At 44.3% G+C, this 15,993-nt stretch overlaps 1 protein-coding gene across 4 annotated transcripts in view; it reads right to left on the reverse strand.

Annotated features, from left to right (window-relative positions):
* Window positions 1–15,993, reverse strand: part of Pak3 (p21 (RAC1) activated kinase 3) — a 39,969-nt gene that overhangs the window by 17,159 nt on the left and 6,817 nt on the right. For 3 of the 4 annotated variants that reach the window (XM_075696690.1, XM_075696689.1, XM_075696688.1), the window contains exons 5-8: window positions 15,783–15,846; window positions 13,898–14,224; window positions 12,305–12,470; window positions 6,945–7,121 (exon numbers count right to left, since the gene is read on the reverse strand). In XM_075696690.1, coding sequence (XP_075552805.1) covers window positions 6,945–7,121; window positions 12,305–12,470; window positions 13,898–14,224; window positions 15,783–15,846 — 734 coding nt within the window. Of the gene's footprint in view, window positions 1–6,944; window positions 7,122–7,217; window positions 7,279–12,304; window positions 12,471–13,897; window positions 14,225–15,782; window positions 15,847–15,993 lie in introns of those variants that run through there. The other variant, XM_075696692.1, reaches the window with a different exon arrangement.

The raw sequence follows: 15,993 nt of genomic DNA on the forward strand, positions 1-15,993 counted from the left end.
TTTTCGGACTGCCTGAATTTTCGACGTTTTTACGTTCTCTAGAGGCTCCGAAAAATCAGTCGTTGACTGTATTTGCCTTTCATTATCATCAGCCTGGTTACGCCCTCTGCAGGGCGAAGGCCTCTCCCATACTTCTCCAACTACCCCGGTCATGTACTAATTGCAGCCATGTTGTCCCTGCATACGTCTTAATGTCATCCGCCCACCTAACTTTCTGCCGCCCCCTGCTACGTTTCCCTTCCCTTGGAATCCAGGGGGTAACCCTTAATGACCATCGGTTATCTTCCCTCCTCATTACATGTCCAGCCCATGCCCCCCCCCCCCCCCCCCGTTTCTTTTTCTTGATTTCAACCAAGATGTCATTAACTCGCGTTTGTTCCCTAACCCAATCTGCTCTTTTCTTATCCCTTAACGTTACACCCATCATTCTTCTTTCTATAGCTCGTTGCGTCGTCCTCAATTTCAGCAGAACCCTTTTCGTAAGCCTCCATGTTTCTGCCCCACACGTGAGTACTGGTAAGACACAGCTGTTATACACTTTTCTCTTGAGGGATAGTGGCAACCTGCTGTTGATGATTTGAGAATGCCTGCCAAACGCACCCCAGCCCATCCTTATTCTTGTGGTTATTTCAGTCTCATGATCCGGATACGTGGTCACTACCTGCCCTAAGTAGATGTATTCTCTTACCACTTTCAGTGCCTCGCTACCTATCATAAACTGCTGTTCTCTTCCGAGACTGTTAAACATTACGTTAGTTTTCTGCAGATTAATTTTTAGACCCACCCTCCTGCGTTGCTTCTCCAGGTCAGTGAGCATGCATTGCAATTGGTCCCCTGAGTTACTAAGGAAGGCAAGATCATCAGCGAATCACAAGTTACTAAGGTATTCTCCATTAACTCTTATGCCCAATTTTTCCCAATCCAGGTCTTTGAATACCTGCTGTAAACACGCTGTGAATAGCATTGGAGAGATCGTACCTCCCTGCCTGACGCCTTTCTTTATTGGGATTTTGTTGCTTTCTTTATGGAGGACTACGGTGGCTGTGGAGCCACTGCAGATATCTTCCAGTATTTCTACATATGGCTCATCTACACCCTGATTCCGTAATGCCTGCATGACTGCTGATGTTTCGACTGAATCAAACGTTTTTTCGTAATCAATGAAAGCTATATATAAGGGTTGGTTATATTCCGCACATTTCTCTATCACCCAATTGACAGTGTGAATATGGTCTATTGTTGAGTAGCCTTTACAGAATCCTGCCTGGTCCTTTGGTTGACAGAAGTCTAAGGTGTTCCCGATTCTATTTGCGATTACCTTAGTAAATATTTTGTAGGAAACGAACAGTAAGCTGACCGGTCTATTATTTTTCAAGTCATTGGCGTCCCCTTTCTTATGGATTAGGATTATGTTAGCGTTCTCCCAAGTTTCCGGTACGATCGAGGTCATGAGGCATTGTGTATATAGAGTGGCCAGACTTTCTAGGACAATGTTCCCACCATCCTTCAACAAATCTGCTGTTACCTGATCCTCCCCAGCTGCCTTCCCCCTTTGCATAGCTCCCAAGGCATTCTTTACTTCTTCCGGCATTACTTGTGGGATGTCAAGTTCCTCTAGACTATTCTCTCTCACATTATCGTCGTGGGTGCTACTGGTACTGTATAAATCTCTATAAAATTCCTCAGCCACTTGAACTATCTCATCCATATTAGTAACGACATTGCCGGCTTTGTCTCTTAACGCATACATCTGATTCTTGCCTATTCCTAGTTTCTTCTTCACTGCTTTTAGGCTTCCTCCGTTCCTGAGAGCATGTTAAATTCTATCCATATTATAGTTCCTTATGTCAGCTGTCTTACGCTTGTTGATTAACTTCGAAAGTTCTGCCAGTTCTATTCTAGCTGTAGGGTTAGAGGCCTTCATACATTGGCGTTTCTTGATCAGATCTTTCGTCTCCTGCGATAGTTTGCTGGTATCCTGCCTAGCGTAGTTACCACCGACTTCCATTGCACACTCCTTAATGATGCCCAGAAGATTGTCGTTCATTGCTTCAACACTAAGGTCCTCTTCCTGAGTTAAAGCTGAATACCTGTTCTGTAGCTTGACCTGGAATTCCTCTATTTTCCATCTTACCGCTAACTCATTGATTGGCTTCTTATGTACCAGTTTCTTCCGTTCCCTCCTCAAGTCTAGGCTAATTCGAGTTCTGACCATCCTATGGTCACTGCAGCGCACCTTGCTGAGCAAGTCTACATCTTGTATGATGCCAGGGTTAGCGCAGAGTATGAAGTCGATTTCGTTTCTAGTCTCCCCATTTGGGCTCCTCCAAGTCCACTTTTGGCTAACTCGCTTGCGGAAAAAGGTATTCATTATCCGCATATTATTCTGTTCTGCAAACTCTACTAATAACTCTCCCCTGCTATTCCTAGAGCCTATGCCATATTCCCCCACTGACTTGTCTCCAGCCTGCTTCTTGACTACCCTGGCATTGAAGTTGCCCATCAGTATAGTGTATTTTGTCTTGACTTTACTCATCGCCGATTCCACGTCTTCATAAAATCTTTCGACTTCCTGGTCATCATGACTGGATGTAGGGGCGTAGACCTGTACTACCTTCAATTTGTACCTCTTATTAAGTTTCACAAGACCTGCCACCCTCTCGTTAATGCTATAGAATTCCTGTATGTTACCAGCTATATCCTTATTAAACAGGAATCCGACTCCTAGTTCTCGTCTCTCCGCTAAGCCCCAGTAGCACAGTACGTGCCCGCTTTTTAGCACTGTGTATGCTTCCTTTGTCCTAACCTCACTGAGCCCTATTATATCCCATTTACTACCCTCTCATTCCTTCAATAACCACTGCTAGACTGGCCTCACTAGGTAACGTTCTAATGGTAAACGTTGCCAGGTTCAGATTCCAATGGCAGCCTGTCCTTAGCCAGGGATTCTTAGCACCCTCTGCTGCGTCACAGATCTGACCGCCGCCGTGGTCAGTTGCTTCGCGGCTGCTGGGGACTGAGGGCTGGTGTTTGAATGTTGTATTCATATAGGAGGTTGTGGCCAAGTACAGTCGCCGACCGATTTTCCGGACTCCAAAAATTCGGACATGCCCGATTATTCGGTCAGCTTCGCGGCACCGCAATTCCCCCCATAGACCATAATGTATAACAACTGCCGAAAGTTCGGACACGTTGCAACCTCTCGTCTGATTTTTCGGACACTCCTTGAGCCAACTCGATCGAGAGCATCATGCACCAACTATGACCGGAGCATAGTTCGACTTGCTGAACGCCATTTTTGTTTTGAACAGAGCCTCCTTGCTGCCCCACGAAGTGGCGCTACTGAAATCCCCGCTCATCATCATCGTTTCTGCCTGGTTCGATAGAGTGACACTACAGCAGTTCCAGTTTCAGCTTAGTAAGCCATGTCAAGACAATCCAGCAGCTGATTTGTTTCTTCGCACACGATGCTGCGAGCAGGCTACGTTTTTCGTTTGTGCGACTGGTGTCGGCACGGTGGTGGTTGCTTTGTGTGCTGTGTCGAGGTTTCGGTGACCCAACGCGGCGTACGGAAACATCGCGTCAAGTGTCTAATGGCGCCGACAGTGCCCGCGCAGACTTCGCTGGGGAATGCCGGCAAGCGGGTGCCGGGAGGCCTAAGATTTGTCGCCTTCCGATGTGCTCCCTACTGACGCGGAAAATGTTCTGCCGATACCTGCGCAGTGGTTGCATTGGAATTCATTTTCTTTTTTTCTACTCTTGCCGTACAAATTATCAAACACTGACTGAACCCATAGCCAGAGGCTAGTGTGGGGTCGGACACAGTCTCATTTGACAGTTTCACAGGTGCTGACACTGCAGTACTGACATGCGCAGAACTCAAGGACGGCGAGATCATTCGTCAGGTTTCTGCTGTACCGCCGGACAATGACTCCGAGTCGGAAGATGACACACAATGTGCTACGCTGCCGTCACATGCGGAGCGTGCACAAACAGTGACTGTGCTTTCAGCCACCTATAGTGACCGTACGAGCCTCTCCGAGATTCAGGCTTATCTGACTGCGCGTAAACGGAACAGCGTGCAACGGCACATTCACGATTTCTTCAAGCCTACTGCCGAACCCGAATAAGCGCGTGGAAATAAAGGATGTCATTTTTTTTTTTTCTTAATCTGCTTTTTCGGACACTTGTTTATTCGGACATTTCCCCAGTCCCCGTGAGGTCCAAATAAACGGTCGGCGACTGTACTGCACCAGGGTGGCCAATCCTGCTCTGGTGAGAGAGTGCGTCACCAGTTCTGGTCACCGGGATCAGGCCGCACTCCAGGCCTGTTTGTGCAATTTTCTCAACACACGGTTTTTTTCTAGTTTTTTTTTTCCGGTGGAGAATTGCACGGCACCGGGGTTCGAACACGGTCCTCTTACACGCGAGGCAGATACTCTACTGCCCCCACAGGAGTTGTACGCCTCATTTAACCTACAGTGGTGCCTTATTTGATCAGTCAAGGTGGAACAATCTGAGCTCGGTTATACCGTACAGATGGCACTCAACTAGAGAACCTGGTATTTATGACCTGCACATGTGTGGCCATACATAATAAGGAGATTGTTCTTTTCTTTTTTTTTAAGGAGGGTCCCCGTACAGTGATAAACTAAAAGAAAAGACATTAAAAAGGGGGGAAGAAAAATAAAAGAAAAGAAGGAAAACAAAAAGAAAGGAAGAGAACAGGTGATTTGAACTCGTGACCCTTGGATGTTGCCCGGAGAGATAGCTCAGTCGGTTGGTCCGTCAGGCCCCAGGTTACTTTGAAGCGTCATAGCTCCTGTCCAGAGACTCACACTTATGTGGAAAGGGACTGATGTCTGCTGGAAGGCATACTTTTTTGGAAATAGGGTCGCCCGTGGATAAGAGCGAACTCGAGCGGCTTTAGAGACTAGGAAAAGCTTGATCACGTGCTAGGCGAGCACGGCCTGCTTAGCGTGGGAAGCTAGTTTGAGTAACTATCTCAAGGACTGCTGCTCACGAGGGCGAAATACCTTCGTGTAATTATAATAACCCTAATAAGACTACTTTCTAAAAGAGAACGGCCCAGTGGGCTGTACTACGAGTGCTATGACTGAACTTTCTATATACATACATACATATATATATATATATATTCATCTCATCTATAGGATCGAATGCGAGCGCTGTTGCTTTGTCTCTGCGTGTAGTAGTTAAGAGAACAAGTTTAAGGGAGGAGAAGAAGAAAGGAAAGTTTCTGAAGCATAATTGCAGCACCGTGGTTTTAAAGCGCTTCATGGTAGAGAAACGAAAGGAGATATAAAGGTGCGTGGCCATGATACGCACACGACAAACTGCCTTAACAAATTTAGAGACTTGAGAGAAAGTTTCGTTAACAACCGTTAACGTGGCAATCGGCACTCGAGTAGGACGAGAGAAATTACTGAGACGTGAAAAATTCCCTTGAACTAAGTATGGTTTGCGAGACAAATGCCTGTAAGTATTGAACTTTGTTAAAAGATTTGCCTTTAGTGTCTCTTTAACAATCATAGTGACATGTGCACACAGGTGAACATGAACACGTATCGCTCCATGACCGCGGAAACTCGTCAAAATGCTGGAGTGTGGAATCGCAGTAGCAGCAGCAAGCGCATGGACCTTTGTGCATCTCTCGCTTCAACACGAACAAAACGTCGAAAGCACAGTGCATATGAAGCTACCGGCACCATGCACTCTCTACAAACATCGCAGATTGCTTTGAAGATGCCTGCGCAGGTGCACATTTTGCCCACGTCGCATGTCGCAGATCACTTTCAAGATACAGCGCCTGCATTGCCACGGCATAAGCAGCAGCCGCGGGAGAAGAATGACCCCCTTCCCTCGCCTCACCCCCATGCCTCGTGTGCAACAGGAGAGGACGCGTTTGCTTTACGCCTCCCTCCCTCGAGTGTTCCAGATTGAGCCATGCTCATCAGCTCCGCTCATGTGCTTTCACTCGCACGTAGAGCATATGGCACGTGGCAACAGTGACGTTAAACAGAACCTCGCAGCAAAACCGACGGCAGAAACGCACCTGGAATGTCCATATAATTTCTATCACAATAATAACGCCTTTGTTTCTTCTTACACAGGTAGCCCATGAGGGTTGCAGGAGGGACTTGCTAGGCCCCAGTTTGTTCAAATCGACCAGCTATGCCAACACTAATCACTTTCATAGATGACTACTGGTAATACCACTACTATGTCAACCAGTAGTCCTGGTAGTGCTAGGCTGATGCAGCTGAGCAATCTATATACACTACATTCAAATTTCGATTTAATGAGAACTGATATAGCGAATTATAGGATATAATGAAGTATACCTAGAATGTCTGACATCAGCATGCAATGAATACATGCTTTTAGTGGATATTGGATAAAACGAAGGTATTATCGTGTCGTATGGAACTTCATATTAACAAAGTTCTACTGCAGTGTGCACCAATCGTAAGCGACGTCTCCGTAACTTTTGGAGGCAAAGCTGCTGCTGATGGTCTCATCACCATTCTCCATATGTTAGCAGAAGAGGAAATAACATGCAAGTTAACTTTGTATGCTACCACAGTGCAGTGGCCATGGATAGCTGGGCAGGGCAGGTCAGACTGTCCACTGTCTCATAACGGTCCCACTTTAACTCAGACACATAGCCCAACTGAAACTTCTGAACACCTACGGTCATTGTCATTTGCATTTTCATGCAAAAGCGAAAACTACATTCTGTTTAACATGTGTTGATAGGACCGACAACCATCTAGAACATGCTTTACGCACACTATATGAGTGACAAGTGCATCTGCCTGCATTTCTTGATGCGCACTGAAAATGTGGTAAAATGGGCTTAGGATTTTGCCAAGCCCTACAGTTCTGAGAAAGTTTAGCAGCAGAGATCACTCAATATTTACCTCAAGGCACCGATCCAGGAAGTCTAGGAGCTGTGGGGATCGCCGCTCACGGTCCCGTATGTGCGGCTTACCGTGGGTTGCAATGAGGTAGAGGGCTCGCAGGGGAGTCTCGTTCAGGTAGGGAGGCTCACCATCCATCATTTCTATCAGCATAATGCCCAGTGACCAGACATCAACCTGCAGCATGCAGCACATACAAAAACCTTGAGAGTGAAGTGCAAACAGAGAGAACTGTTTATTAAAAGGTGGAAGGTTTGCAATCGCAGAAGTATTCACCTACATGCTACTCCACAACGGAGGGGGAGAGGGTAGAGAAAGGCCCAAAAGGGGGAGGCTAGAAGTGAAAAAATAAAAATAATACAACACAACTTGATAGCTTGATTTCATTCTTGAGTCCTGCTTGTCTAATATATTAGTAGTCTTGATTTCACTGCTGGCTTTTTTTTTATCCAATGTACATTAGGGTCTAAATAACAGCTAGAGTTATGAGAGGAAGTCTATTGGTGCAAGGTAATCAAACAAGAAGTTGAGTGCTCGGCATTTTCAGTGATGGAGAGTGCCAGGGACTTGATATGTGCGGCTTTATGGCATAAGGCTGTCGGGGACCTAATATTGCCATGTGGTAGTGACCGTCAAGAACACAGTAGCAAAACTGTGAATGCCGAAACCAACCTTTACTGGGTGAACTTGTGCCCACAAAAGCATGTTATACCCAAAGCACAATGATAGCGATGAACACAGTCGGCAATCAGCGAAATCTTATCAGTGGGTCAAGGGTCAAGTTTATACACGAGTCACTGAAGGTTCCAGAGTAATCGCTGGTGACCGTGTCTTCCAGAAGGTACTATACAATTCGCGTCGTGCACACATGCAATCAGATTACACAGAGTTCAGTGACAACAGACAACGGATAGAACCATCGATACGATCCCAGTAAGTTCCAATCATGTGGGCGCGTCTTACGCTGAGTGATAACTTCAAGTTGTTAGCGGGCAAAATGCAGTCCCCAAGAAAAGGATAACCACATGTGTCAACATGCACTTAAATCTCAAAGGGTCTTGAGAGATTGTTGCAATGTTTGTCTTGTATATGGCCCTTTCTTCACTGCACACCTTAGAGTTTAGTGGAATATGTTCGACCGATTCCACAGCTGTCATAACAGGGGCTTGTAGTTCTACGAGGACAACTGAGGAGGCACTCACTGACACCGAATATTATTTACAGGTGAAAGGCAAAGCACGTAGAAATGAGGCCGACAAGGAAACAAGAAAAGCATAACATGGCATAGATCAAGAATCATAACAATATGAAAATTCCTAGTTTAACAACAATATTGGTGGACAGCTTCTGCATGTATACTGGTCCTTCTCATAAAAACTGTCTCAGTAAGTATCTGTTTGCATGTCAACACCTACTAGCCCTGCTGTTCCCCCATCTGCAAAAACCTACAACAGCTAGAAAGAAATCATGACTAGAATATGCCTGCCCCTACATCAGGAGTGTCGTTGCAGGACTCTCTTGAATGCTCACAATCTCAGAATTAATTTTGTCGGATGAAACTATTATGACAACAGTTTATAACCAATTTTATACACCTGCTCTGGCAGCTCAGTGGCTATGGTTTTCTGTTGCCGAGCATCAGGTTGAGAGTCTGATCCCTGGTTGTGTAAATGTGATAGCGGGGGCAAAATGCAACACTCGTCTACTTTTACATGTTGAAAAACCACACACGCAAAATTATTATGCAGCTCTCCATTATGGCATCTCTACCTAGTTTTTACAGAAAGAAAAAACAGCATACTAGCGGAGGAAAGAAAGGCCATATTTCAGCACTTGAACTTTCTGTCCAGGCCGCTGCTTCAATGACATGCTGTTCTTCAGAAAAGCATATAAGACAGTTTATAATGGATGTTCACAGTCATTTTCCAAAGCAAATGAGCTTGAAAGCAGATGTGCTTGTAAGCAAATGACCTTGTAATTTTCACCATGCATGAAAATCACAAGGTGCAGTAAAACATTCCTAAATCAGATTTCATGGGACACAAGAAAATGTTCGAAACTAAGCAAATGTTCGGTGAATGAGGGGATGGCAAGAACTGAGGCGCTTCAAACATCGAAACTTTTTTAAAATGCTGGCTTCCAGCTGACTTTTCACAGTGAGGAACTTGCACGGCAATAACTATTATTCAGAGTTGTCAGGGGAAACAACACTGATGTCTTCCAGAACACTAATGGTGCGTTCACACCAAGAAACTTTCTATAGTGTGAGGAGCCATGCAACTGTCTGCGACAAATTGCCACATTCACACCGGATCTCTCGTCACTCGTGATAAAATGTCACCACCAGCTAACTCTCAAAATATTCGCTGAAACTTGCCAGGCCACTTCTCACATGTTGTCACAGTGAGCGCAAGAGTATCTTAAACGAGTGTAAAAAAAGAAAGAAATATGCTACACACACAACAATCACAGACGTTATATTGCAGGGGCAAATACAGTAACGGGCATCCATAAAATTATAAACAGCACTCACATCTCATTTGGCTCCATGCGGCTTTATCATCGCAATCACTCGCACCATAGCGACGACGGTGTGCAAGCCAACACCACTGCGTTGATCATGCTAACAGCTATGGGCATGCATGACTGTGCTGCCAGTCTCAACTATTTGTGACCTAGATCAAGACGTCATTCGTGCTCACCAGTTGCATGGCACCTGACCTGCATATACACAGCGCAGCATAAACCGCAATGGGGTGGAATGATCATATTAATTTTCTTTAACCCTTTGAGGGTCAATGACGTAAATATACGGCGGCACGAAAAAGTCCAAAATGGTCGATGCCGTATATTTACGGCGCCGTCTGTACGTTTAAAATGCACGCCAATTTCTTAACTTTTTCTTTTATGGCATGTGCTGCCACTATGTGGGAATATAGGGAATTTTTTTCTCACGCCTCCCTTTCTCGATTTTCGTTGCACAGTTTGTTTTAGAGCTAGTTTGCTCCAGCGCATCTGCTATATACTACCACTCACGCATGGGCGCGCGCGCTGGCAGGTGCCGGTTTGGGTTTTGTTCCACAGGCAGTTTAGGTTTCTTGCACTCGCAAAACGGATGGCTATCTCATTAATAATCACTCAAAGGGCGACCACCTGTATCTCGCTCATTTAGTGCTCGCAGGGGTGCGCATAGGAAGGATGCCGCCATGCATGCGTTTGCTGTTCTTTTCTTCTTTTTTTTTTTACTCACGATATCTAATTGCCTCTGGTTGGCGATAAGATGAAGATTAGCGGAAGATTGTCACATGTTTTCCTTTTTTTCACGGGCACAAAACCAGTTTTCTTGAGTGCACTCACCTACGCAGTTCGAATATGCTATGGATGTAAATATTAGTGTAAGAGCAGGAACATTTGACACTTGCGAAATATTCTCGTGTGAGCATTTTCTAAGCCTTGTGTGTTACCAATGCATGAAATTTTTAATTTTTAAGTTTATTTCGTTTTTTATTGTTGTTATTCATGAATAAACAGTACATATAAACCAACGCAAAATAATTTTTCACACTTTACGGTCACCTCAGAAGAAATAAGGTAAATTTTTTTCGCAATAGGTTCCTCAGAAGAATTGGAATCTGCCATAAAAAAATCAACCCTGGGCGGTCGCACATGGCGAGAAAAATTGACCCTCGAAGGGTTAATGCAACAGCAAGAAGAAAAAGTACTAGGTAATCATGGTGATAACCTGATTCGGTTTGTACCAACATGGGAAGCACACATGCACGCTTAGTCCAAAGCTACATTAATGCACATAACATCAATGTAATACATAGTACACTCGTCCTGAAGGCTCCTCTTCACACACAGCGTGGTACAAATGCACAAAATGCCAGCAAATAGACTTGTAAACAATGACAATGAAACAAATAAACATTTGACGGCACTAAGCAGCGGCGCCTGTACTGGCGGCCTGCCACTTTGTTGGTTTTGTTGGAGTCTCCAGCATAAACGGCTGAGCGACAGGCCACCAACACATGCTGCCACTTTAAACGGGGCTTGATGTAATCAAACATTTGTTGAAGTGCCTGTCCTTACACCACGACCACATCTACCGCCATCACCTCCATTCATCGCCTCCATTCATCATCATGTAATTGGCACAAGCCAATAAGCCAGTCCCTTTTCTTGATTCAACTGATCCAGCCTTCCGATGTGCTTAAGGCTTTGATGTTCATCTTCAGTGCATACTTCTCTACTTGCACAAAGATAAAGTAAAGCTGCACAAGCGCATGTATAAGGCACCGACAGAAACAGTCGGTGCACAGGGACATGACGGAGGGTAGCAACAAATTGGCAAAAAAAAAAAAAGTATCCTGCAGGCTGATGACCATAGCGACATACATGCTGCATTGTATTTGCGGTTGGACACCAGCAGCGCTCGTGCCTTGGGCTTCGAAATTAAGTAGCACAATGGCAACATCCAATCTTTGAGGCTTTGCATGCCTTTGAGCCCTGTGGACTGTCTGAAGTGTCTGAATTAACCAGAACACAGCAAAATATGTCTGATTTAAGAAAAGTTTCACGCCACAAGAGAATGCATATGTTTGAAGGGCCCAGGCAGCGTGTTCAAATTACCTTTATTAACAAAGGTCAAATTGACAAGGCCTTACTGTTTACAGTGCTTGTGTGGGTCAAACAGGAGCAAAAGTGTTCAAAATTAGCCAGAACTTGATTTGACAATTTTATAAACTGTTTTCAGATCGAAAGCTAAAGCATGCACGTCTCATATGCTCATGCAGAAATAAAGATATACATTTTACGAGAGCGGCAGCTTGAGGGATGAGGCAAGGTTCTGAAGCGTTTTAAACACAGCACGCCATCACTGCCCTGTCTTCTTTGAAGGAGAAGACCTCACAGACAAGGCATGCTACAGCGGTCACAAAAAAGAAAAAGAAAAGAAGACTCGCCACTGCAAGTATGTGGCCATGCCATGACTAGACATGCTGCTTAAAAGCGTAACAAGGCCCAGGTTAGGAGCAATGAGAAGACAGATAAAGTGAAGCATGATCTCACAACTGATTTTATTCGTTAATGACATGTGCCTCGTGTGCAGAGTTTTAAAAAAAACAAGTTCAAGAATGTTTTCTGAGCTCAGTACAAAGGGCACCCCCATGCCATTATAAAACTAAATCAGTTGCGAGTTGGTGCTTCACTTTGCCTTGTTGCTCCCTAACCTGTCCCAAGTTACGCCTTTCAGCAGAACATCTAGCCATGACGTTTCAACAACTAGCTTCCCTCGCAGCATTACTATGCAGCCACAGCACAGCTGTGGAGCAGCGATGCAGTGGGTGGCAAGTGCTCACCTTTGGTCCATACTGCTTTCGCGTGACCACTTCTGGTGCCATCCAGTAAGGTGTGCCCACCATGGTGTGCCGCTTCTCATCAGGACGGATTTGAGCACAAAAACCGAAGTCGGTCACCTTCACCGCACCGTCCATGCCAAGCAGCACATTATCAGACTTGATATCCCTGAAGGGTAAACAGAAAACTCGTTCTTTTAAGATCCAGTTGGGTGACTCTGAAGAAAATATTTGCAGTTCATTCATCATGGTTCAGCAATCCAAGAAAGGACCAATGCGTGGCCAGGAAAGTGGGTCTGCCAATGGAGCAAACCAGGAGCCAAAAAACAAACCCTAAATTGAAGCAGGGCCACTGACCTAACCAAATCAGTCCTGCTGAAACTGAAACACTGTTTCACCTCTGGAGCAAAGTTCATTCTCTCTCTTCTGGGTCATAATGGATCTGCACGGTGTCTTGCAATGGTTTTGCCTGTCTAAAGAGGCTGAATATGTTTTAATTGTAGATGGAGAGCACAGGATTTAAATTTCCACAACCTCACACCTAAATTTGCATGCACACTGAAGGGAGTGTAGCTGTAAGCTAGAAAACATAGCCACTGTACTGTAAAAAAAAAAAAGTGGACTTATGAGGCATGGGATCACGTCACCTTTTCATACCAGGAGGAAAAGTAAACACTGAAGCAGTCACGCTTCGATAACTTTCTGACAAAACAGATATCTGTGACCCACATGCTACTGAATGGCATAAATCATGCTCTGGTTTTGTTTTCTAGGATTCTTCTAAGTTTTTTTCCTAGGTTTTGCCTTTTACACTGGTGGTTACAAGTCACTTTGGCAGTTTTGCAAATAATACTTTAATCATTTTTCAAGTAAACTCGACTTGAAGTGTGCACTCATTTGTTTGCCTCCTTTAAATCTCATCTTTCATGTAATTCACAGCAATCAATTTTCACCAACTCACTCAGCTGCCAGCTTTATTCTTTCTTGTAGTAATGCATCCACATAAGTTACTTCTTACTCATTAATGCAATCTGGGATGAAGTGCAAGACAGTAACCCAGCAATGAATAGAAATTTAAAAAGTAATTCATTTATTTATTTACTTGTTTATTTATTTACTTATTTACTCACTCACTCACTTATTTATTTATTTTTTATTTATTTAATTTATTGGGCCATCAGGGCATACAATGCATTAGAGGGGGGAGGGGCTATCATTACACACATAAGGAAAAAAAAAATAAAGCAGCACACAAGCAGCAAATAAACAATCACTTCATCAAACAAATTCTTCGCACAAATGAAATGGTGTGAACTGAAATGTGAAGGCTCAGCCTACCGACAGCACTTAAAACCAAGGACCTGTGTGTACCTGTCCGCGCCTGTCTTATGTGTTCCTTCTTTGTCCCTTGTTTTTGTGCGGTTACATGATGCATTTCAAGACAGTTCTTGACTATGAAAAGCCAGCTGCACTAAGAGAAGCAGGACCATATTTATAATCACTAGAATCATGCTGAACCTTCACCTGCTTTCTACATCCTGCCCATACACCGCCGTCACTGTCGTTCCTGCTCAGCGTAACAACCAGCTGTCTCACCTGTGGATGATGCCCTGAGAATGCAGGAATGCAATGGCCCGTGTTGCCTCAAGGCAGACAGCAGCCATCTGCTCTTCACGCATGACTGTCTCCGACACAACGTCTGTCAGAGCACCACCTTCGAGGTACTCCATGATCACCCACAGGTCTCCATCGACGAGGTAGGCATCCAGAAAGTTGACCAGGTTAGGGTGCCTGTTCTGCCTCATTACCTCAATCTCCGTCAGGATCAGCTCTTTCTTGGGCTGTTGGGCCAGTTCCATTGTCTTCACAGCCACTTTGCGCTGTGTCCGGCGGTCTGTTGCTGTGTATACTGTGCCTGATGCCCTGAAATGAAAGTATATGAAATGGCCAATATCAGTTAACTACCTTTCTGCAGGAACTCCAAATTGCTTTAAATGTCATTACGATCTAATACTAAATGGAACACCCAAATTAGTATGATGCAATAGAATACAGCTGAGTAATATAATAACAGCCTGCAGATTCTCCTTCGTGGACAGAAGTCTGGATGTTATCCACACTGACTTTAAGAAATGCTGCATATCCAACACACCCGATGGCACCGAGTACGGCATCGTTTGGGATGCCGAGGACACTTGCGAAGCATCCGACGAGGACGGCTTCTCCTATAGTTCCAACAAAGCTGCAGCTTGCGGCATCGACTAGCGAGATTTAGTAACCGAGCTTAGGGTAAATAAGGTTGTGTCATGCTCAAAGTTTTTCATTTTTCTGAAGAGATATGTGGGCCAACCTATATCCGAATTATTTATTTCTTTGCGAGTTCAATACTCGCAAAGAAATAAATCTTTATACTGTATCTTTATACTTTATATCTTTATACTTTATATAATCTTAAATCTTTATACTTTAGACTTTAAATTAGTGTTTGACCTATTTTCTAGCACATACAGTAATTACCACTCCCCACATCATGCAAAGAAAATGTATAACCATTTATTGACTTACTGAAACTGAACTTACTGCTGGCACCAGAACACAATTCTGGGTCATGGCTAGGCTAACAAAACAATGTGCAGCAGTCTGGGCTGACAGGTTACAGGTGGGGAAAGAACAGAGGTATTACTCAAAAGTGGTTAGCTGTCAGTGGAGCCAACGTTTCGACAGGTAGACTTGTCTTTGTCTGACGAAGCCAAGTGCCCTTGTCAAAACGTTAGCCTTGGAGACATCTCATTTGACTAGTGTTGATCATTCCAAGTCTACATCTATCTCTGCAACGCATGTCTTTTTTAAAGAGTACTGCTAGCCACCTAAATACTTGCCAACCTGTGAACTTTAATATTTGTAAGATTCTGCAAAATTGACACCGAGGCGAGCGGGATGAGGCAGAGGGTAGCAGGCATTTTTTTAAAAGCTTGCCCTGAGCTTTCAGAGTTACATGCACACTTTATTAAAGATGGGTAACCCTAATATGCAGGCCAGAGGCAACAAGGAGCTTAGCACAACAAATATTAACAAGCAACACATGATATTAAGATTACAGTGATATTTTGCAGCAAAACTAGTGTTTGCCAATTTCACCTGCTTCAGAAACTTGTACCTCTAGCATCCTTTCATCATCACAAAAACTTCTAATGGTAGTGTGGGTACCGACGAGCATAGCTTGCAGACGGTATTCTTTGCAATACTTGATGCTACCATCATAAAATGAGCCCAAATTTGTAAACCTTGTGGACGCTTCGCAGGTACGCATATAACACTCAATGCAGTTTCTCAATCATGCTGACCATAAGGATAGCATCTATTCATCGCAACAGCCACGGGAACCATCAGGTTGACATTCTCTGTCCTACATTACTTTGCAGTGATTGCCAACATTGCGCAATTATAAGCAGCCTAAACAGAAGGCATGAGTTGCACTCACCCTGAGCCCACTTTATTCATTAGTGAATACCGTTCTCTCGGGTTTTCTGGATTCACTATGCTTTCTGAAATCACAAAAGTAGGCACACTGCATTATCAGATGTATTCCAACTGTTTCAAATGCTGGATAAATGATTTCACACAGCCTTCAGCTCCTCACTTAAGCTTTCCAAATGTAAACTTACTTGTAGGGCATTTCTTGTGCTTATAGC

Source organism: Dermacentor variabilis, chromosome 6 (assembly GCF_050947875.1).
Source record: "Dermacentor variabilis isolate Ectoservices chromosome 6, ASM5094787v1, whole genome shotgun sequence".
In the NCBI taxonomy this organism is placed as follows: Eukaryota; Metazoa; Arthropoda; class Arachnida; order Ixodida; family Ixodidae; genus Dermacentor; species Dermacentor variabilis.